This window comes from Heterocephalus glaber, unplaced genomic scaffold (genome assembly GCF_053883595.1).
Source record: "Heterocephalus glaber isolate CG9 unplaced genomic scaffold, H.glaber_assembly_v1.0 deba00001504, whole genome shotgun sequence".
Classification (NCBI taxonomy): domain Eukaryota; kingdom Metazoa; phylum Chordata; class Mammalia; order Rodentia; family Bathyergidae; genus Heterocephalus; species Heterocephalus glaber.
Genome location: NW_028258324.1, coordinates 28018705 through 28044113, shown reverse-complemented (window position 1 = coordinate 28044113; position 25409 = coordinate 28018705). Strand labels below are relative to the sequence as shown.

The window sequence follows — 25409 nt, the reverse complement described above, 5'->3', positions numbered from 1 at the left end:
ATAGTCTAAGACATGATTAATAAATCTAGAGAGGACACAGATTAAAAAATAGAGGAGCTGAGGAACATGACGGAATCCCAACATAGGAAACAAATGAAATCCATAAAACAGATGCAAACAGATTTCCAGGAGATTAATAACTCCATCAAAAGTCTACATAGCAGAAGAAGCCAATGTGAGGACAGTATTTCAGATATAGAAGGTAAGATTGCAATTAGTGACTAGGAAAAGACAATTTGTTTCAAAATTGTAAGAGACCACAAGAAATCAATCCACCAGCTGCTAGATGATGCAAAGAAGAATAACATAAGACTGATTAAAAAAAAAAAAAGACTGATTGGCATCAATGAAGAAACAGGAGAGAGTGCAGATGGCATAAAAAAATTGTTCACAGAAGTAATGGCAGAAAACTTCCCAAGGAGGGGAAAAGAACTTGACATACAGATAAGTGAAGCATATAGGACTCCATATAGCCTTGATCAAAAAACACTACACATAGACATATGATTGTTAAGATTCCAGAAACCCAACAGAAGAACAAAGTTCTACAAGCAGTTAGAGAAAATAAACAAACCACATACAAAGGAAAGGCCATCAGAATCACAGCAGACTTCTCAACACAATCCCTCAAGGCAAGAAGAGCTTGGAGTGATGTATTTCAAGTCCTAAAGGAAAACAGTCTCCAACCCAGACTGATGTACCCTGCAAAACTATCTTTCAAAACTGATGGAGAAATAACATACTTTCATGACAAAGAGCACCTTGGAACTTCATGAATACCAAACCAGCACTCCAAAAAATTTTAGATAATATCCTAGGTACAGACAATGAAGATCACAACCCAGGATGCACAGCAGAATGAATCCATTGGGCCTGACAAGAAATTAAATGTAAAGAGGGAGAATCCAACAAAAAGAAAAAGTCATGACAATGATAAGTCAATACGTATCAGTTATAACCATCAATTTTAATGGTCTCAATTCACAAATCAAAACAAATAGACTGGTAGAATGGGTCAAGAAGCAAAATCCAACAATATGCTGCATGCAAGAATCACACTTCATTCAAAAAGAAACTCACAGATTAAAAGTTAAAGGGGAGAAAATAATACTCGACATGACGGGAACCCGAAAAAAAGCAGGAGTAGCTATCCTCTTTGCAGATCAAGTGGATTTCAAAGCAACACTGATTAAGAGAGACAAAGGTCACTACATCCTTGTAAAGGGAACAATCCAACAGGAAGAGATGACAATCATAAATATATATGCACCAAACACTAGTGCACCCAACTATATAAAATAAATACTAACGGACATGAAAAGTCATATATGCACTAATACAATTGTAGTGGGGGACCTCAACACCCCACTGTCACAAATAGATAGATCAACTAGATAAAAAATAAGTAATGAAACACTAGAACTCAATGGAACTCTTGAACAAATAAGCTTAACAGACGTTTACAGAATGTTCCACCGCATAAAATCAGAATACACATTCTTTTCAGCTGCAAATGGGTCATTCTCCAAAACAGACCACATACTAGCTCACAGAACATGTTTAAGTAAGTGCAAAGGAATTGAAGTTATCCCCTGTATATTATCAGACCATAGTGTGATGAAATTGGGGATCTATAGCAAAAGAAATCGCAAAAATTTCCTAAACACGTGGAAATTGAACAACACACTTCTGAATAACCAATGGGTCATAGAGGAAATTAAAGAAGAAATCAGACAGTTCCTTCAATTAAATGACAATGACAATACAACATATCGGAATCTATGGGACACAATGAAAGCAGTCCTATGAGGGAAATTCAGACCAGTGAATACACATATTAGGAAAACAGAGCAAGCTCAATTAAACAACTTGATGCTGAACCTCAAGCTTCTAGAAAAAGAAGAGCAAGACAAACCCAAAGCTCATATAAGGGAGGAAATTATAAAGATCAGAGCAGAAATCAATTCAATGGAGACTAAAAGAAAGATACAAAAAAATCAATGAAAGGGGACAGGGATTTAGCTCAGTGGTTTCGCTGCCTGCTGCACAAGCTCAAGGACCCAAGTTCAATCCCTAGTACCAAAAAAAGAAATTGATGAAGCCAAGAGTTAGTTCTTCGAAAGAATAAACAAAATTGACAAACCCTTAGCAAACTTTATCAGAAAAAGGAAAGAAAAGGCCCAAATCCATGCAATTAGAAATGAAAAGGGTGAAATTACAACAGACCCAGCAGAAATCCAGAGGATCAACAATACCTACTTCGAGAACCTACATGCCAATAAGATGGAAAAGAGAAGAAATGTACAGATTCCTAGATACATATGAATTACCAAAGTTGAACAAAGGAGAACTAAAAATTCTAAAAGACCCAATATCAATCAATGAAATAGAAAATGCAATTACAAACTTACCTACTAAGAAAAGCCCAGGTCCTGATGGATTCACTGCTGAATTCTACAAGACATTTAGAGAGGAACTACTGCCACTAATGCTTAAACTCTTCAATGAAATCTCACTAATGAACATAGATGCAAAAATCCTTACTAAGATACTGACAAATAGAATGCAGAAGATCATCAAGAAGATCATACACCCTGACCAAGTGGGATTCATCCCAGGGATGCAGGGATGGTTCAATATATGAAAATCAATCAATGTAATACACTGTATCAATAAAGCCAAGGACAAAAACCATATGATCATCTCCATAGATGCAGAAAAAGCATTTGACAAATTCCAACATGCATTTATGATAAAAACCCAAAAAAAATGGAATAGAAGGTCTCTACCTCAATCTGATAAAATCTATCTATGAAAAACCAACAGCCAATATCATACTAAATGGTCAAAAACTGAAATCCTTCACACTAAAATCAGGAACAAGACAAGGATGTCCACTATCACCACTCTTGTTCAATATAGTTCTGGAAACATTAGCCATGGCAATTAGACAAGAGAAAGAAATAAAAGGAATAAAGATAGGAAATGAAGAAGTCAAATTGTCATTATTTGCAGATGGCATGATACTCTATATAGAAGACCCCAGGAACTCCACCAAAAGTCTTCTAGACTTAATAACCAAATTCAGTCAAGTAGCTGGTTACAAGGTCAACACACAAAAATCAATAGCTTTCCTCTACACCAATGACAGACTCACTGAGAGAGAAATGGGGCAAATAATTCCTTTCACAATAGCATCCAAAAAACTGAAATACCTAGGAATCAACCTAACTAAAAAAATCAAAGACCTCTGCTCTGAAAACTATGGCACTCTGAAAAGAGAGATTGAAGATGATATCAGAAAATGGACAGAAATCCCCTGCTCCTGGGTAGGAAGGGTTAATATAGTGAAAATGGCCATACTTCCAAAACTGCTATATAGATTTAATGCAATTCCAATTGAGATCCCAGCAGCATCATTCATGGACCTTGAGAAAACAATCCAAAAATTCATTTGGAACAAGAAGAGACCCAGAATAGCAAAAGCAATTCTAGGTAACAGAGACATGGCAGGGGGTATCACAATCCCCAACCTGCAACTCTACTACAAAGCTACTGTGATAAAAACAGCATGGTACTGGCAAAGAAACAGACCTGAGGACCAGTGGAACAGATTAGAAGATGCAGAAACAACGCCAGACACACTCAGCCATCTCATCTTCGACAAAGGAGCCAAACACCCTCACTGGAGGAAAGATAGCCTCTTTAATAAATGGTGCTGGAAAAATTGGGCTTCAACTTGCCAAAGATTAAAACTAGACTATAATCTCTCACCATGCACTAAACTAAAATCGAAAAGCATTAAAGATCTAAATATTAAAATAGAAACACTGAACCGGCTGCAACAGAGGTTAGGTAGAACTCTTGAAGACATTGGTGTAGGAAAAGATTTTGTGAACAAATCCTCAGTTGCCCGTGAACTAGCACAAACAATCAACAAATGGGATCTCTTCTTATTAAAAAGCTTCTGTAAGACAAACCACCAACAGTGTGAAGAGACAACCCACAATGTGGGAAAAAAATCTTCACCTGATGTTCCTCAGACAAAGGTTACTATCTCGAATCTATAAAGAACTTAAAAAGATCAGACCTCCCAAATTTAAAGACTCAATCTGAAAACGGGTATCTGAAATGAACAGACATTTCTCACACAAAGAAGTAGAAATGGCAAATAAACATATGAAAAAGTGCTCAACATCACTGGTCATTCGAGAGATGCAAATGAAAACAACGCTGAGATTCTACCTCACTCCAGAAAGAATGGCTGCTATCATGAAATCAACCAATAACAAATGCTGGCAGGGCTGTGGGGAAAGAGGAACCCTGCTCCACTGCTGGTGGGAGTGTAGACTGGTGCAACCACTGTGAAAATCAGTATGGAGATACCTCAAAGAACTAGGACTGGATGTCCCATTTGACCCAGCTATTCCCCTGCTGGGTATCTTCCCCAAAGAATTAAAAGAATCATACCACAGTGATATATGTGCACCCATGTTCACAGCAGCACAATTTTTAATAGCTAAAACTTGGAAATAGCCCAAATGCCCATCAACTGGAGACTGGATAAAGAAAATGTGTTTTTTTTTTTATAAAATGGAGTACTACTCAGCCATAATAAATGAGAAATTAGAGACAGTTATTGCTAAATGGATGCACATTGAGGTGATACTCTTAACTGAAATAAACAGGACACACATGTGTAAATACTGAATAGTTTCTCTAATGTGAGAAACTGAAAATGTAAATAAGGACTAAAAGGTATAACAGATAATGTGAAGTAGGAAGAAAAGGGGCAAAGGGGAAGGAGAAGTGGGAGAGGTAGGGGAAAGGAAAGAAGGGAATGGAATGAATATGAGAAAATGAAAAAAATGGAAACAAAGTCTTTGTAAATAGGGAGGGATAGAGGGGTTGAAAGGAGGGCAGAGGAAGGGGAAAAATAAGAACCAAGAGAGATTATGCAAAGGTGCAAATTTCCAATGATGAATGTCATTATACTGTATACCTAAAATGTACCAATAAAATAATATTTCAAAAGAAAAAAAAAGTAATGAATTTAACAAGAAGCCCATAATGTTCTTTTCTAGAAACTAGAGCTATTCCCTTCAGTTGATAAGGGAAATCATGTATTCCTGGTGATACATTCATATCTCTGATTTTTCACATAATCTCTACAAAATGATGTGGGCCTATTAAAATTTTATTTATCTAAAATTGCTCTAAGTTTCAAGTAGAAGATCATCCCTCCACTCCTTTTATGTATTTATGTAACATTTATAGTAAGATATAGCTGAATATCAAAGAAGACACTGACAAGAGTAAGATATATATAGATAGATGGATAGATAATTGATAAGATGATAGACAGACAAATATGAAGAGACTACAAGGAATGGAGTAGTCTCTACTATATCTGGTGATGCTAGAAGTTCCAAGGATTATGAACTGGAGAAAGTTAAAACACACACACAAAATTAGATCTCATCCATATACAAACTGATGCTTCAGGCCTAATTACTCATTTATTTACTTCTGTATATCTGATTCTATCCTAAGTGATCAGTACCAAACAAATCCAGAGTGAAATCTAGCCCTGAACAAATCTCACAAAGTTTCTCGTGCAGCCAAGTCTTACAGTTAGGACTGGATGGATAAAGATGATCCATAAATTAATATACAATGTAACATCAGGTGATATTAAGAACTATGAAGAAAAATAAAGCAGAAGAAGAAGACAGAGTAACAGGAGATGAAATTTTGGCTGGAATGGTCTCAGAAGGCTTCTCTTGGGAAGTCCTGTCTAAGCAAATACCACAGTGCAGTCAGGGACCAGCAATGTGGGACCTAGGGTGGGAAAGAAAACAGCAACACACAGGTCAAGCTGCAGGCTGCAGATACTGGCTGAGAGATACATCTGAGTAAGACCAGGAGCTATGAAAGGATTCTGAGCATAGGACTGGCATGATTTCTATTCTAACAGGATCATTCTGGCTACAAGGTAGAAAGCTAACATTACAGGAACGAGAATAAAACCATTAGCTAGAGTCCTCCACAATACATAGGCAAAGGTGGTGGTGATGGTTTCACCAAAGTAGCAGCAGTAGGCATAGAGGCTGCTAGATTCTGGTTTTATTTTCAAAGTAATAAACACAGGATTGCTGAGGGACAGAAGGTAGGGTTTTGAAAGATAAAAGCCTGGAATAACAAAATGGCTCTCATGCCTATTCTCTTGATGACTGCCTGTAAAATTTATTAAGAAGGAAGAGTTTGAGAATGGAACAAGTTTAGGAATGATGCCAAATTAAAGAGATTTTGATATATGTTAGGTTTTAGATGCCTGTCAGTCATCAAAGTGGAGGTGACTAGTAAGCAACTAAGTATCCAGCTTCTGAGAAAAGAAGTACTGTATTACTAAATCTAATGGAGATACAAACACAGGTATATTAAGAAGTATGTGTGTATGTGTGTTTATATGTATGTGTATATGTATGTGTTATATGTTTATACGTATGTGTACACATATAAAAACAATGAATGAAGGCTACTTTAAGAAGGATAACATGAAGGAGGAAGGAAAAGAGAAAGCTGAGCATCATGTTTTAGCTACATTGTCATTTGAAAATTTTGTTAACCAAAAATGTATTACTCTCATAATAAAAAGGGGGCATTTCTTTTATTCCCCAGAAATAAAATAGTAAGCTGAAAGAGTAAAAAACTAAACTCAAGAGAATTATGGACTGCCATGAAAACACTAAGAGACAACAATTAACTGTGAATTATTTCCTCCCAGGTTTTTTCTTAGACATTTACATATATACACAATAAAGTTCTTTTGCTAAATATGGTCCATTTTTGCTTATTTGTTTTAACACACACAAGATAATCTGAACTCTAAAGATGGCAACCACAGAATTCAGACCATGATTTTTGTTCTTAAGTTTTTGTGCTTTTAAAATGAGCTATCTCTAGATAACCAGAGCCCCTACCATCACTCCCAATCACTGTGCATCCACCCGCTTACTAGGGCACTGCTTGGTGTCCAAGGATACTGGCACATTACATCATTGCTCCACAGAGCTTTGTGTCTGAGTTCTCGCTTATAAAACCACCAGCATGTTTCTGTCTTACAAAGAATAATCATTAAATGGCCACCTTTATATACAGTTCTCTGTCACATTTCTAATATAGCATTATATCCCTTATAAAGCACCACCTCAAGAAGTAACTGCTGGGTTACCAATACAGTGAAGATTCCAACCAAAAGTGGTTTCCCTTCAGTTCACTCAGCACACTTACACCTGGGCCAGCATAGTTCTGGACATTCGGGATGTAGTAAAGAATAAAACAAAACCTTTATGGACCCTATGTTTTAGTGTATGTCCTATAGAGAGTGGAAGAGTGACAGATACAGATTTTTTAAAGATAACTTTAAATAGTGAAATGCACTATGAATAAAAGCACAATACAGAACATAACAAGAAAAAGAGGGAGAGCAACAAAAGAGGGGAAGCTGTTCAGCTACATGGCCAGACAAAGCCTCTGAAAAAAATGACATTTGAGCCAAAGCCTCAGTGCAGAGAAGAATTTATGCAAAAACCAGAGGGAACAAAGGACAGAAATCACAGGGGATTGAGGAGGGAAGACTAGCAGGACAGAAGGAGGGAAGACAGGCACAGTATGGCTGGAACATTGTAGGAAGAGAGGGGAAATCATGGGTGACCTCAGTGGCCCAATGAAGAATCTTGAACTTCACTCCAGCTATAAGAAGAAATTACTCCAAAGTTATTTTTTAAAAAGCATAATGTGATCTGATACAGAATTACATAGGTCATTATGTCAGTTATATACAGACCAGAATGTAAGGTGCAAACACAAAAGTGAAGACATAAATCCAGAGGCTGCAAAAGTAACCAGCCAAGAGATAAGTGGCTTGAACCACATTTCAATAGCTATGGTCATGAAAAGTGCTCTAAGGTAGAATGTATTTTGGAAATAATATCAACTCCACTTGCTGATGGGCCCAAGTGAGTAAGAACCAGCTCCCTAGTCATACCACATGAACACACTGTGGAGTTTCTCAGTATTTACCATGCTGGTTTTTTCTAGAGGCAACAGTAAAAATTAGTTATAAAATCAGTAATGAAATGTAAAACATAGCACACTGCTTCACTTACCCAAATTGGGATCGGTAGGCTGACGTTTCTTAATTTTAGCTTCTGAAATAGCAGAATAATAGGCACAAGTCATCTTGATCAGCCACGTTGCTCGAACCATTGGCACAGAGTATTTAGCTAAATATGCAAAAACATCTTCCTTTTTACTAAGGATAGGAACCTAAAAAGAAACAACATATGTATAATAATCACATACTGTATCATTAACAGAAAAACTTACAGAGAGGGGAAGCAAAAGAAAGAGATTGAAAATTACCTGCTGCTATAAGAAAGTGTAGGTTGCACATGGCGGGCGGGGCGGGGGGGGCGGTATGTTAAGACAATTCTTGTTAAGAAAAAAGAATCAAAACTATGTTTAGCACAACAGCAAAACAATTTCATCAGGTGTACTTTCTTATTTATAAAACAAATTTTCTTCAAATTCTCACTGCTTAAAGCTACTCATCAATAGAGCGGAGAAAAATAATTTAATGAGAATCTTCCAAAGAATTTATTACAAAATTGGAAGGAACAAAGTCAATGAAAAACTGTCCCCAGTCTACGTTTTATCTATGAACATTTTTTGGATAAAGCTTTCTCACTGCAACATTTCATAGAAGTAACGACTCCCAGAAAGCTTCTAAAACTGCCTGTAGCCCAAAACGTGAGAGGCTAAGAGGATGGATCAGTGAATCTGCCAAATAAACACGGAACTAGAAATAGTAATTAATTCACTTGTTAGAATTAGGCACTTGAGATAGTTAATTATTTCTTTCAGACCACAAAGGTAATATTTAGCAAATTAGTATCCCAATGTATCACTGAGTGATTTGAAAGAGTTAATTCATTCTTCTGGAATACCTCACAGACATCCTAGCCCATTCATCTACAGAACCTATTTAATTTATGAATGTAGAGAAAAACAGTGAACAGTACTGTGATGCAGCAGCATGGGATCAGACAGATCAAGAGGTGAGATCACCTCTGTACTCCTAGTCCTGAGCCTCTTCTTTTGAGTTAAGACCATCATTCACCAACTCTTCATTCATGGACTCTTGACAATGCCAACCCTCTCCACCTCACAGGGTGGTTATAAGGGTAAAGTAAAAGAATAATATGCATCAAAATTATAACAACAATTAATTTGCTGCCAGTTCCAGGGATTCTCCATGACGCCCCCAAAGTGTTTTCAAGCCACAGACTTGACCCTCTATGAGGGTCTTGGAAATCACCATGGACATCAAGAGCCCTGATCTCCATGCCCTAAACTGTTCCTAGATTTTGTGTTGAAAATCAAAGCTCCAAAGCAGCTAATAATTCATAATGTATGGCATTTTTCTCTTAGTTCACCAAATCCTCATTTATACAGTGGATTTTTCTGCCACATATGTTACAAAATTTACTATTCACAACATGATACAAAGACTGATCCTACAATTAAAGGATCTATATTTTTTTAACATGACCCTTTAAAATAATCTAATTATTTCACCTGGTCTTACAAAAGAAACATCAAGCTATTTCAGTGTCAAAGAAAAAGCCACCTGTGTTGGACAATAGGCTGCAGTGTATCCATGCATTGCATTTTATGGCAAAGTGAAGGGACTTTTGATCATGCACAGTTCCTGCCTTGGGTGCTGACTTCAGAACACAGCCCCGGGACAGACACAGCTACACTGCACAAACATGACTAAAAGGGAGATGAAAGGCATATGGGCCAAAATTGGAAGGTTTCCACTCTGCAGTCCACAGTGATACATTTTAATGAGAAAGTTTCCTGAAAATTTAGCTTACAAAGCACATTCCTCATGAAACACAAGGCTGAGTTTACTATCATTTAAGTCAGGCACAAGAAAAGCACAGGATTAAATATTCAGTTCAAGACCTAGGCAACTGCTTTTCATTGGAACACAAAGTATGGTACCCATGGCTTAAATTTTAGCTGTCCGGGTCAGGTTGCTTTCTATTCACACATACCTAAAGTTTATAAGATCAAAGCCTAAAAGCACAGCTAAAAATAAAGTTAGCATTTCCAAAGAGTCACTACTAGTACAGTAATATCTTTTATAGATGTTTAAAAGATTTCTTTTGAACAGCAACTGTCAGGAGCAAAAAAATAAAAATAAAAATTTTGAACATGTGAAATGTTTAGATGAAATGATATACAAACATTAGCCACATATCTTACATTAATAGCACAATGCACACCTCTTGTGGCAAAACCCTAAAAGAACTGGTTGACTCAAATCAAAGGCTTTAGAATTCAGAAGAACATATGTGAAGGAAGTTAATTAAGGAAGACACATGTCAATGGTTTTGTCAAATCTATAGTTTGAGTCAATTCAAGAAGCAAATGATGTTTATACTATGCTTTCCTCACAGTGATGGATTCCCATTTTTTCAGTGAAGGAACCATCTGACTTTAACTTGTAGCTGAATCTAGGTAATCATCAGACAGCATCTGATTTCTGAATCAAGCTAGAGCTGCATCTAAATACCACAAGAAAACTAAGATTCCTATGTGTCATTTTTCCAACTGTAAGAGGATTTCCTCTCCTCACCTCTCCCCTAACTCAGGCTACCATGAGCACCCTCTGCTGGCTAAGCAGGGAACAAGGCAAAGGAAATCCCATGGCCACGGGAACCCAGTTCACCATGAGTAAACAGGTGAGAACTAGTAAACTGTTCGAGAGCTAGAAGAACATCCTTGGTTAACAGAAGTTTCCTTTTCCAAATCAAGATATGATTATGACAGAATTAAAAGTTCCTCACAGTAACTAAACACTTGACATGTTGTAAAGCTTTATAGTAAGAGAAAAACAGGCTCAGAGGCTGGATCCATCCCATACGGAAAACCATTCTGAACTCCAGGTAAGAGCTCGAAGATGACCCAGAATCATAGGAGGTAAAAATCAAGGTTTTAAGCCATAAACCATATCACAGATATATATCAGAAATTAAAGAAGTATCTGAATCTTCCAATATGAAGAACATGTGGGGAATGCAATCCTTTATCCAATTCTGAAAGAGCCTTCACCATCTCAAGAAGATGAAAGTCTGAAAAGGGGGAGGGAAAGGCTCCAGAAATGCCAAAGAAATGAATACTTCAAGGTATATTCAATGATTTATAAAGAAAATATCTACATTTGCAAAGAATTAATGTCAGGGCTTACCTGAGGAACACCTGACTTGGCCAGAGGCAGCTCCTAATAAAGAAAGAAGAACAATGGCTAATACACTGCACCATAATTCATCTCCCTCCTAAAAGATGAGAGGCTCCTACACCCCTGAAGCAAGAGCATCAACTACTATATTCACTTTCAGAAAACATCTAAAAAATGCACTCTAAAAACTTAGTAACAAAGGAAAACCTTAAAAAGGTGCCAGGCTGGAACATGGAGAATATGAACTATTAGTCAAAAGCCATCAAATATTGAAGGACATCCTATGACTAATATGTTCTTTAGGTACAATCAATACACAGACCGCAGTAGGACCACAAAGTAACTGTTCACCAGTTGGAAAAGCAGCAATACTCAGGTCAGCTGGGTTGAGACACTGTCACTAACTATGTGGTAAGAGTTGGCTATGCTGAATTGTGCTTTTCAAGGTTTTCAGTTGCCTTTAACTACTGAACTCTATCAAAGGCAATTGCGTTATGACATCAGGGTAAAATAAAGCCAATGGAAGCTAAGGCACTACTTTCAAAGAGTTGCTTTAGAAAAGAAATAAGCAAATATACAAGGAGCTTGCCTCTAAATTGGCCCTATACCAGGTAGAAATGAACACTTAATATTAAGAACAGAAGATTGGTGCCCCTAAAACTAAAGGGCTTCAGGGAGATAAGAAAAAAAAAAAAAAATCATGAAATTATTTCAAAGGTATGCAAGAAGTCAGAGATCAAGACTAAGAGGGACGTTACTAACTCTTTTCCTCAATTTCAAAGAATTTTTTGTAAGTTTGGATTTCTAGGTTATTGAATCTATGTATTAGATATTTCCCACTTGAGAATGATCAAAGGCAAAGATTTTAACAGAACCTCCCACCACCACCCCCAAAATTGAAAGTTCTAAATAACCCTGCCTACTTTGCTCAAAAATTTTTCAACAAGCAAGCACATCCAGAATCATAACCTTTATCTCACTTGGTAGGAATGAGGCTTAGCTTGAAATATTTGAATGAATACTTTTAAAGACAAGGAAATAACCTCAAAGCAAGGATCTTTTTATTAAATATTACATATCTTGACCTAAGAAAACTAAATATAGGGAAAAAAAATGAAGCCTTGTTGCCTTCTCTTGGTTTAATAATCTTGTCTATCTAAAATTATAAACTGCTTGTTATATTTAGGTTTACAGATGTCCAGGGTACCACATGCAATCAAAATAAAGGGGAACAGGGATAGAGGTGTAGCTCACTGCTTCTGCACCTGCCTAGCATGTGGAAGGCACTGGGTTTGATCCCCAGCAATGAAAACAAAAATCAATAAACAGAGGGAAAGCATAAAAGCTGCACATACCTGGTGCTATATATCTGGCACTATATATATTTAGGTTTCACTTTTGAAGTTGGGGAAAAGAAATAATATATTTAAACACTGTCTCAAAACAGCTTCAGTTTTGTAAGACTATAATTATAATAATGTAAGAAATACTTGATACCTTTTTTGCCAAAATAGCAAGCGGTTTATTTCCTGCTAAGTCAGAGAACCAACTATGAATTGCACTCTGAGATCGAGCAGTAACCAGCCAATAATTATCTTTAGCATTAACTTGGGGTTTCTTCTTTCCGGTATCCTGGAAAGTGTTAAGCTTTAGTTTTTCAGCTAATATGCTGCTAAAATAAGCTCCAATCTGTGGAAACAAAAGGAAAAAAGAAAAGATTTAATGACAATAAGAATCTCAGTACCACATTTTTTTTATTGTTTTAGTTGAAAATATTCACATAGTTCACACAGTCCATCCGAAAATAAAGCGGTAATTTAAGTACTTGAAGCCAAGAGCTGTTATAATTATATGCCAACGAGACACAAAAACTCACACAGCACCTTTGCTTCACTTACAATAAAGGGGGAGGGGCCTTCAGAAATCTCTGGTAAGATAAAATTGATTATATCCTAAATAAATTTCAGGAGAATGGGTTCCACTTTAATCTTCAGCTATACTTTCTTTTTTCACAATACACACCCAACAGAAGAGAATGTTTTCCCTGAGACATGGTGTGTATGTCGAGTAATCGCACAATAATCATTCCTTTCCTTGTTCATCAAATACTACCACTTGATGTTCTTAAAAACAGAATTTAGAGAACTGTACTGTTATGGTTTATATCTACATGTCCCACTAAAGCTCATGGGATCATAGGTGGGACCTTTGGAAGGTGACTGGGTTCCAGGGACATTAAGTTGACTTGCTGTTAGGAGGCGGAGACTGCTCAAAAGAAATGGGTCACTGTAGGTATGACCAGGAAGGCTGTATCTCCCAGCCCAGCTCCTCCCTTGACACTCTCCGCTTCTTGGGGACCATGAGATGAGCAGCTTTTCCTCCACCATGCCCCTCGGTAAGGCTGTTTTTTCTTTGGCGCCAGCCGACCGTGGACTGAAGCATGAGCCACAATAAACCTCTCCTTTGAGTTGTAGGTGTGAGTATTCTGTTTCAACAAGGAGGAAAGCACTAAAACATTGATTTAAATGCTAAAATACAAAAGGTTCAATTACATTAAGTATACAACATTTTTTTGTGTGTTGTCAGTGCCCAAAGTAAAAGCGTTTCAAGAGAAAAGTAGTATTACCACTTTGAGTGGGGCAAAATGGCAAAGGGAGCTTTTGCAAACTATTTTGTCATTTCCACATTATCCAAATTTTAAGGCGGACAAGGAATGGAGAAAGGGACAGAAAAACAGAGAAAAGAAGGAAGGGAATAAAGTAATACCTCAAACTTCAATCAACTTATAGAAAATCTGTTGGAATTTTCAAGAATCCCACATAAGCATCGCCCTTTATCCCCTGAGAATTTAATAATATGATGCAGTCAACAATGTCTAATAAATGCCCCCAATAAAGTTAGCAAATAGTGGCAATTATGAATAAGATAAATTATTCACCCTAGTGAACCAAAATAGAATCACCACCTGAGTTAATACTCTTAAGGCAAGAAATAGTCTCCAAGTTGGAACACAGTTTTAAACTATTAGCTAAGTTTACCTACCAGGATAAAAAGCTGGTATAACTTTTTTTTTTAGTGTGAACAGGCATCCCCTAATCCTTAACTGATGTGTGATTAAAAAGACAGTGTGATGACATAACATGATAGTAAAAACTAATGAGTAGAAAAGAGTAAGTCTGAGCTTTTCTTTCTGTAAACAACTTCACTGTACTTTCTTTAAGAGAATGTTTGCAGAAATTCCAGTGAATAAATTAATAATTAAAACTGTAGCAGAATCACTGTAAACATGCTGTCAATAGCAGCCAATTGTTTAATATTAAATTTTTCATTTGATACAGTATTTGGTCTTTGCACCTAGGGGAATAAAAACCTACCACTATGGATTGCTTTATATTTAAAAGCTCTCTTATTTGCAATTATCTATGGGCACTTTAATTATAATGCACAAAGAGTAAAAAGAAAAGATGTACTCTGAACAATCCAGTTTATAACTATATACTCGTCTATGCGTTTAATGACAGCAACAGAACATGGTGACAACATATTTTAATTCCTGCTAAACAAGCCTTCTAAACAATGCACAACTGTAAACAAAGTCAAAATTCCCAACCAAGCAAGAGAGGAGAAAAAGCACATTAGGGTTCAAAAATATCAAAACATGATTATACCATTTAATTTTATTATAATTACATATGCACATATTATTCAAAAACCAAAAATATTAAGAATCTCAACTCCCAAATCCTAATGCCTACCTCCAAATAATCACTTGATAGTTTCCTCCAGGGTGTATTCTAGTGTTCAAATGAATACACATGAGCAACCACAGCTATCATTTTTCTCTCTTTCTTGTACATATAGCTCATTATATACATTTAGTATAAGCCTTCCATGTTTGTATATGGAGAGCTTCTTTATTCATTTTTATAGATCCACTGTACTTGAGAATATACGATCTTTCATTTAATCAAGCTACTGTTAATGGATATTTGGGGCATGTGTTCCAAAATTTTGTTATTAAATCATGTTAAAATGAATACTCTTTCACATTTATTATTTCTAATTTTTTTTTTTTTGTACCGGGGATCAAACTTGGGTCCTTACACTTGCAAGGCAGGCAGGGTAACCACTGAGCTAAATCCCTGGCTCCTTCACATTTGTTATTACTAACATATGCAAATATAGCTTTAGGATCAATTTCCAGAATTTAGACTGTATGATTCTGTGATTTTAGTAATCATTTTGCCAAACTGCCTTTCAAAAGATCTATAGCAATTCACAGCCTTTCAAATAACATGTTAGATTAAATTTAGCTGGGTGTGCTGACACAGGTCTGTAATCCCAGCACTGAGAAGGCTGAGGCAAGAGAATAGCAAGTTCAAGGACCACCTCAGCTACATACTGAGATCAAAGGTAATCTGGATTGCATAGCTAGATCCTGTCTCAAAAGAATTAAATTTAAAACTTGTTTCCATTCACCCAAACCTATTTGCTATTGAGAAAATATTTCATTTGGTAAGAATATGGGGAAAAAAGCTTATAAGCATGCACACTCTTCTATGAACTAAACTCTGCACCTCCCAAATTCCAACATCAAAGCCCTCAGTCCCACTGTGACTTCATTTGAAGACAGTGCCTTTGTACAGGTAATTAGGGCTAAAGGAGGTCATATGGGCGAGGCCCTAATAAATATGCCACTTTCCTCATGAGAAAAGGAACACACACCAGGAATGACCACACACAGAGGGAAGACCATGCAGCCAAGGAGAAGAAACCGGACCTGCTAACACCTTCATCTTGGACTTCCAGCACCAGGCTGTGAGAAAATAAATTTCTCTTATTTACATTAGCCAGTCTGGGTCTTTTGTTCACCAGCCCAAACAGAGTAACAAACAAAGTAATATGCTCTTGGGAATTTATTCTAACAAACAAAAGCTATTTGTTCAAATATGACTGTAACCTCTTCATGAATAACTATAAGAAACTGGCAACAAGCTAAGTGTCATATACAGAGGTTTCAGTTAACTATAACACATAAATAATGGAATGCTATCTACCCATAAATATTATGAATATTTTAGCAAAAAGGAAATGGGTCTACAGAATGTTTTGGGTTTTTTGTTTTGTTTTGTTTTGTTTGGTACCGGGGATCAAACTCAGGGCCTTGTGCTTGCAGGGCAGGCGGCACCACTGAGCTAAATCCTAGGTGAATGTTTCGTTTTTAAAAAGTAGATCAGTAAAGGAAGATGAGAAAGTCTTGGAGGTATATAGTGATATAGCTGTACAACAATGTAAAGTTACTCAAATGCCCAAGAACCATACATTTAAAAATGGTTAAATGGTAATGTTATATATGTTTCATGGTTTTAAAAAGGACAAATTACATACACATAACTGTACTTATAAAGTTTATAAAAATCAGAAAAAGACAAACCTAAAAACATTGTGTTTGATCGATGCAACTATCTGCAGAAAATGTTATTTTCTTTCACATCTCTTAAATAGTACTTCAGTTAATATTTTAAGAAACTGTCAATTATTTAGGTATTTTTGTGTACATGTATGCACATAAAAAAGGATTCAAAATGACACACAGGCCTTTAATGTGTATCTCTGTAGAAGGGAAAGTGTAAAAACATAACTTTTTAAAAATTTCTTCTCATTTGTATGTTTGATGTTATTCATTTTGTAACAGTGAAAGTATTTTAATTTTCACACAATAAAAATATTTCAAAAAGGTTTAAAAATCCCTAAGAGAATACAAAAACAATTCTAATTACATATACAGTTGATATACAAGCACACAAAATAACACATTTAATTCAGGAAATTTTTGAACACAACATTCTGACATTTTACTGTTAAGTCTAAGGACAAAAACTACTCTAGAAAAATCATAAATTTATGTAGTAATTTTGTTATAGGACTGACACTGGTATAGTTTATTTTGGAATTTTATTACATATGTCATAAAATACAGCAAACAAATAAATATGTATGTTCATATTGTAGAGAGCCGAAGTTCTTACTTTGGGAGAAGGAAGATAAAGATGAAACAAGACAAGAAAATACTCTGTGGTACTGGGTTGCAAATGGTAATGGCAGATAGGTAAGTTAGATAAACAGAAAGAAAAATATGTATATTAGTTTGCCATCTCTGTCCACAATAAAACCTAGTAGTAATGACACTGCAGTAGCAGTGAGCACGCCTAGCATCCAGGGATGAGGCAGAAGGAAAAGAAAAGATGAACCTAGAATGTGTTGTTGTGCCTAAAGGAAGGAAGTTTTCAAAACATGACAGGGATGTTTAACTTAGGGCAGGTGAAAGCAGCTCCCACTGACCAAACATGGGACAATCTGAGCATCCAAAAGACAACTACTGTAAAAGTAATGAATCATTAACACATTAAATTTTAGAAAAATGGGTGAGACTAAAAGAATCCAAAGTAATACTTTAAAAATGTACAAGGAAGTTCTTTACAAAAGAATGTCAACTAATACATGCACGTTTCCACTGAATGACAATAAAGGAAAAAAATACATGCTTGAAGTATGACACCATTTTTCAACCAGAAGCTAATAAGTCATTCAGCAGGAATCATCGTGGTGCTAAAATTATTGAGTGAAATTTACTGGAGAAGAGGATATTTTCATGGTGTTGATAGTATCACTGATGCAGATATGTTTAATCTGATGTAAACATTACATGGTATACATATATATTGAAACAACACACATAGTGCCTCATTATTTGTACAAACTAATGTTATCAGTTAAAAATAAAATAATTGTTATAAAAAAAGTATCACTGTGTAGGGACTGGGGGTATCACTCAGTAATAGGACACATGATTAACGTGTGTGAAGCTCTAGGTTCAGTCTCTAGCATATGAAAACATAAAAAAACAATTTTTAAAGCATGAAAAGGTGGACAGCGCTGTATTAACTCGGGGAGTAAAGTGACCTGACAGCTAATACAATGCATGATCACTGACTGGATCCTGGGGCAGGAGAGTGTAAATGAGGAAATTCTAAATAGGGACTGCAACTTAAATACCACCAATTTATCAGTATTACTATCTGTCAAGGGTATTATAAACACTTTTTCAGAAGTTATGGGGAATACACAATTAGCATTACCTTTGATGGGTTAATTACAATATTTCTGGCAGAGCCATGTTCATCTCCAGTGAAGGCTGGCTGATTGTTGAAGCCTTGCTTTACATTCACAGCAGTAAGTTCATCCTATTCAAAAGAAGGTATTGATTAAGCAGAAAGATAGAAGTTTCACCTTCATCTAGACACTGCAGCCTAAGTAAGAGCTAGGTTCGAAGTACTCTGTAGGACAGAGCTATTAAAAGGAAAATAACCAAAGAGAACAGAAAGTGGAGTTTAAAACCCAACATGTAAATGCACAGAGAGAAAGGCCAATGTGGCAAGTTACATTTGACTCTAGGTATAGGGCGTATGGGTATTTGTTATCCTATTCTTTTAACTTTTCTCTAAGTTTGGAAATGTTTAACTTAAAAGTTGAGAAAAGAAAAAAAAAAAAAAAAGAACAAAGAACAACTCTTCCCACACTCAAAACAAAATCATAGTTTTTGAACTGGAATTGCTCTTGAGAGCCCATAGCTTAACTCTCCCTTCTTTGTTGGCCCCTACTTTAAGTTCAAGAAAGCTAGCACACCCAACCTATCCACACCCTCACAGAGAGTTAAAGACAGATGTGAAGCCTTCCCAGAGAAAAGCTTCATGATTCTCACACATGATACACAACTTACACCTAGAGGGACATTTAGAGCTTGCCTAAGTGTCTATACAATTTGGCTCACTTAATCTCTACCAGCTCTGAGGTAGACGGCAGTCATGTATCTTCATGCTCATTTAATAGACGAGAAAAGTAAGGCTCACAAAACTAGTGTAGCAACTGGGCAAAGCCAGCACTGAAATGCTATCTTCTAAATCCTAATCTAGAGAGAGAAATTTCCATGCCACCATGTCACCAAAGAACAAATGTTATATGAAAATGTGGTCTAAAAATACATAGCTATAACTCCTACACTCCTTGAAAAGATTTCCTAGTGGATAGATATAGGAAAACTTTCCGAGGTCACAACACATCAAAAATAACATAGCCTTAAAAAAAAAATAACCTCCTTGCCCTGCCCAGATTATCACTGGGTTATGGAACCAAATCAGAGTCCCTAAAATAGAGACTGGAAAGAATAAGAGGAAGACGTTGGAGAAGATGAAGCTACCCCTCATTCAAAGCCAAGAAATGGTCTTAGTGACACCTGGAGTAATGGTTGCCACAGCGCAAAAATGAGAACATACCTTATCCTTCATCATTAATTGCTGCAAGTAGAAAATGAAAAAAAAGCAGCGGTTCAAAATCATTACTATGATTAGTCAGGAAGCTTTAGGACAAAATAGTTTACAACATTTAAGCATCTGACCAGTATAGAAAGGTCACTTTGGCTGAGAACTGAAGTCTCCTGGAGATACGCCATGTAACTTTACTTAATTATGTGTGTTCTTAGTAATACCTTGGCCAGCCACCCTTTTGGCAAGCTTTCAAAAGACCCTGCTGTAGGAAATTTAGTTCTATGTTAATCAAGTCTCCTCCAAGCAAAGAAGGTCACTGAAACTGTGATCTACACAGAAGATGAATTGCTAGCACATATGTGAAGACATCTCAAACTGTCCCTACGTTTTCAAACTAATTGTTTAAAAATTCAGGCCAAAGCTACATAATGCATATTTTTAAGTCAGAAAGATTTCAGTCAACTTAAATAAAGGAAACATAGTAACAAAATTTTCTCTAGTTTCACAGTATACAGGTACAAACAGGATGATGGGGGGAGCATGATGATAAAATTAAATATGCATTTACCTTTGATTTACCACCACATAATTAAAACAAACATTAACTGAGTAACAGCATATGTTTTTACTAAAAATACATTCTGGCTTAATCAAGAGGAAACGTTTGAGGCTTTCAGGATCAGCTAGTCCCACCTAGCACTGCTTCACTTTTTATTCTAAACAGATAGTGGCTCAGTTAACTGCTCACCATATTTGACTGCTGACTACTTTAGGTCAGCTTCTTACATAAACAAAGTAAAAGGTGGTAAAAAACCAAGAGCATCAAAATGTCCACCCTGATAGTCTATTCCTTAAAGTTTCCAAAAAGAGTAAACACTGAGAGCAAAAACCCAATGAGTGAGTTGGATTCAAAACCAGAGTGTATTAACTATTGTTGCTTAGACTCCAATAATGCACCAACAGAGACCCCTTTTAGGGAAAGCCATTCTCTCCAACCTGCAGATGTCTGCAGACCCTGGTTTCTGAAAGTGGGTGAGGACACTGGATACTTAATGGCATTAAATGCTTCAAGAGACATGAAGAAAAGGTATCTTGTTACATAAATTCAAGCAGAAAACTTTTTTTTTCTTTTTCTAGTGGTACTAGGGATTGAACTTGGGGCATTTTTTTTTTTTTTTTTGAGAAAGGGTCTCAACTAACTCACTAAGTTTCCCAGGCTAAGTTCAAGCTTGTGATTCTCCTGCCTCAGCCTCCCAGAGTGTGGGAATTACTCAAAGAACAAATTTTTGTGTCACTGTTCTGTAGACCTTTGCCAAGTCTATTTAAGTAAAAAACAGCAAAGAGAAAGTCTAGATTTTAAGCAGCATGCTTCTAAAACCTGTCAAGCCAGAATCTTTAAGGGACACAAAGAGTTTCCCTCTTCAAAGATTTTTTTGAAATCAAAGAGAGTAACAACCACCGAAATTCCTGCAATAGCTTTCGTTAGACTTCAACTTGTTCTGCCTAGCTCCTGGACAATTCTCATAACAGACCCATCAGCTGCTATGCAAAAGGGAGACAAGTAAGACTCAAAAACCTGGGGCACACACAATAGTCAATCAGGATCTGTTCCTAGGTCTGTGCTCCAGGCACTAGATCACCAGTGCTGAAACTTTTCCTGCAAAAAAGAATTTCACATTAAAGGCTGAAATTGTTCCCTTTCTACAATATGATAAAGAAAAAAAATATGTTTAATAACCAGTGGAGGGAAATCATGAATTCAGAGGTAGTTTTAAATGCCTTTATAATTAGAAACATCTAGGGCAAAAGAGTTGTCCAAATATGCATGAGGCCGCGCATTTACTCAGTCAAGAGACAACAGGAGGCCAGGGGATTTAGCTCAGTGGTTTCGCCGCCTGCTGCTCAAGCGCAAGGACCAGAGTTCAAGCCCCAGTACCAAAAAAAAAAAGAGAGAGAGACAACAGGAGCCAGGTTATGGAGAAACAGGATGCTCACATTTCTTTTTGCCATTGGCTTCAACCAAAATACAAGTCGTAGAGCAATTCTAAGGAAAGAGATATCCAGACAAACAGAAAAAAAAGCCCGGAAAATAGTCCACATTAATATGCAAGGCCAGTGTTCACTCTGCGTTTTCATACTCTGTACCAGTGGTGGTGAACCTAAGGCACACAGCTGGCTGTTTGTTATCACTGAAAGGTTCTCCATCACTGCTCTACACTGTTACAAAAACAGGACCTTTGATACTTTGGTTAAAATCCAAATGCATCCATAAATCTCATGCATTTACTTTGAACTTCAGAGAATGATCTTATTTATTGGATCTCTTTCAATCTTTTTATTTCAATAAATATTTCACTGGGAAAATGAAAACATTTTGATGCTAGTTTGGGAATTGTTGAAGCACTTTCTCATTCAAAAAACCAAAAAAGTTCAGGTTAGAACAATTTTCAGTGAGCATCAGAAGGCTCAAATAATAAATGGCACAGAAACACATGTGCAAGTACACATACTCATTCTTAACCTCCATCTTCAACATCTAATGCACAGAACATGTGCCAAATTTCCCATTTTCTCAGTCGCCTAGTCATTTAACAAACTAATCTAATCAATGAATTAGACAGAAAAGTCCACCAGGAATGACAATGACACAGAAGTAGAACAATATAACTCTATATGCCAGCCAACAAGGCTGGGTTAACACAAATCTTATCCCAATTTTTTTTTAAACAAGGTCACCCTAAGTTCCCCAGATTGGCCTCAAACCTGCAATCCCTCCCAAGTATGATCACAGGCATACACCATCAACCCCCAGCCAAAACAAAACTTGTAAAAACAATTTTGTAACTATTCCTCCTGGCCTTGTCCATCATCCTTCCAAGAAGCCTTCTCTCAGGTCCCAAGAGATGTCTGCAGACCCTAGTTTGAAAAACTGAGTTATGATAATTTCTCAGATATATTTAATGGTCATTAGATAACTTTTAGTTATTGAATATAAATGACCTAGTACATCAAGAAGAATCTTTTACCCTCCTAATTCATTTACCAATCCTAACCATGTATCTCGCAGAACATGTCTCACATTTATTTCTTCCTTTAAAATACAGTACATAGTCACTCTCTTAACTGTGGTCACTGTCACAGCAGGGTCCGGCCACTGCTTCTCTCTCATCTCACATCCTCTGTCCAGCCTGCCTTCTATCCCCAGATAAATTTTCCTGACATATTCTTCTTTTCTGCATGACTCTATCCAAGTTTCAGAAGGTTTTCTACTTTTTCCCCACTAAAGAGGCTAAAGAAGCATGTAGCTCCACTCTGTTCATACCCTAAATAACATCTCTGATCTTCTCTCCACCTAAATCTGCCCAAATCAAAACACCATTACCTAGGACCGGCAGGCAAATCCTCAAACACCAAGCTCTCAGCATTCCAGTCTTCACTTCTATTCTAAGTGTTAAGAGTCACAGGGCTCTCAGTTTTTGAATGCAGAGCCCTCACCCAGGCCTGAGACCACAGTAACTGACCTCTCTATACCACAGTTGCTTTGTTTAAAAGGAGACAAGAATAACTTACAGAGCTGAAATTACATAAGACAAAATGTGCAGAGTTTAGCACACTGCTTGGTCCATTATTAAGCGTCCTATAAATGGTAGTTACTGTTATTATAGCTGTTTTCTAGTTTTCTATTTTAACTTTAATTTAACCTACTTGATGCCATTCCACATACAGTCTTTTCAACCTCTAAACCTTAGACCATGCCATTTCTACCCTCTAGATTATTATCATAAATCTTTTGCTTTTTTCAAACCACAACTCAGGGCTATCCTTCATTCAATCCACAAACAACTGTGACTATAGCCCTGTGATAAATACTGTAGATTCTGGAAACAGCAAGCAAACTACAGGTGTGAAATATACCTGCAAGAGAAGTTGCCTGTTCAGAGAGCAAATGATAAGGGCTTAACCTAGTCTGGGAAGTCAGACAATATTCTCTGGGAAAGCTGCCTCTGACTATGAAGTAGGAGTTAACTTCAACAGAAGACGCCTTACAATGACGAAGTCCTGACACTGTGTATGAAGAGACACAATATTAACTAGAAAGAGATGTGAAGACTTTTGGATATATACTTGAATTCCTAGAGTAACCACTTAAAAAAAGAATATAACTGAAGTCTCATTAGGTACATTTAAAATACAGTTTAATAACCCAAAGAAAGCAGGAAACACTGAAAACAATGAAATGGTAGGCCCAAATCCAGCCATATTAGTAACTGTATTAAATGCTGGTTAAATTACCATAGACTAAGATTCTAATTAAAAGATAGGGCTTGTCAGAATGAATTTTTTAAAAAGCAAAGCTCGACTATATGTTGTATTTAAGTTCAAAGATATATAGCAATACCTTGGTTCACAAATGCTCCTGTTCGCAAACAATTCAGTTCTCAAAAGCATTCAACAAAATTTCGCTTCTGTTCACAAACTCCACATTGGGTGACAAACACAACTCTGGCTATCTTCCCCACACAAACACAAACGAGGCCATCTTCATCAAAATCATAAAACAAATTAAATTTGTGAACCGAGGTACCACTGTACTTTAAATCTAAAGACAGATAAACTGACAGTAAATGGATGGAAAAAGATATATACCATCCAAACAATGAACACAGGACGGCAGGAATAATTGTATCGATGTAAGCTGAAGTAGACTTCAAGACAAAGAGAACTATCATCAGATTAAGAGGTGCATGCTATAATGATAAAAGGATCAATTCTCAGAAAAGAGAACATTAGAGGTGGCAATGTGTGGCTAACAAGAGGAAAATCTAAGGAAAAGCCTGTAGAGAGTCTGTGGGACTTGGAAAATGAAAGAAGGCTATCATAGCAGAAGCAAGGGAGGAAGGCAGGTGTAAGAGACTGAAACATTGAAAGAGAAACTGAACACGTTCTTGTGGACAAAGTATAGGACTTCTGACATATCACAAGAACAGTAAAAGCCAGTCACTATGGCACACACCTGTAATGCCTGCTACTTGGTAGCCCAAGGCAGGAGTATCACAAGTCTGAAGCCATCCTGGGCAACTGAGTGAAACCCTGTCTCAAAAAACAAAGTTCTGCAAACGTAGCTCAGTGGCAGGGCACTTGCAGAACATGTGAGGCACTGGGTTCAATCCCAGGGTGTGAAAACAGTAGTAAAGGTTTTAAGCGAGGACATGGTATTCAACTCAAACAGGTCTTCAGTGTGGAAAACTGAGTAGAGTAGTAGTCACACTAAGAAGCTAGAGATAAAGGGATTGGGACCAGTTAATAAGGATATTATAGGAGATAATGGTAGCTGGAACCAACATGGTGGTGGTAGAGGTAGAGAGAAAGGAGGATACAAAGGGATGTTTAGGAGGAAAACGCAACAGGATTTAAACTGACTTGGATGAAATGACAAAGACAACTTGGATGAAATGACAACTGTCATGAAAGTCACGTAAGCTTCTGGAATGGTAACTCCTGATACAGGGCACAGTAGTGTTGAGGGGTCTTTGAGGGGAAGGGAAATGGATCAGAAGTTCAGTTTTAAATATTAAGTTTGAGTTATCACACAAATAGGACAAAATGTTTCCTACAGGGACTAAGAAATACAGGTGTAGAGTGCAGAGAAGTCTAAGCTAGAGTTGTAAAGTTGTGAGCTCATAGGTACTATGTGAAGCCTGGGGATAGCTGAGATCACTTAGAGGGAAAGGTGAGAAAAGAAAGGGGTCCATGACAAATCCCAGGGAAAA

At 36.8% G+C, this 25409-nt stretch overlaps 1 protein-coding gene across 13 annotated transcripts in view; it reads right to left on the bottom strand.

The window, feature by feature from the left end:
- Nucleotides 1-25409, bottom strand: part of Med12l (mediator complex subunit 12L) — a 314799-nt gene that overhangs the window by 268920 nt on the left and 20470 nt on the right. For 9 of the 13 annotated variants that reach the window (XM_087186351.1, XM_021253159.2, XM_087186356.1 and 6 more), the window contains exons 3-6: nt 18454-18558; nt 12812-13003; nt 11324-11356; nt 8172-8331 (exon numbers count right to left, since the gene is read on the bottom strand). In XM_087186351.1, coding sequence (XP_087042477.1) covers nt 8172-8331; nt 11324-11356; nt 12812-13003; nt 18454-18558 — 490 coding nt within the window. The remainder of the gene's footprint in view (nt 1-8171; nt 8332-11323; nt 11357-12811; nt 13004-18453; nt 18559-25409) is intronic. The other 4 variants (XM_087186355.1, XM_087186358.1, XM_087186361.1 and 1 more) reach the window with 1 other exon arrangement.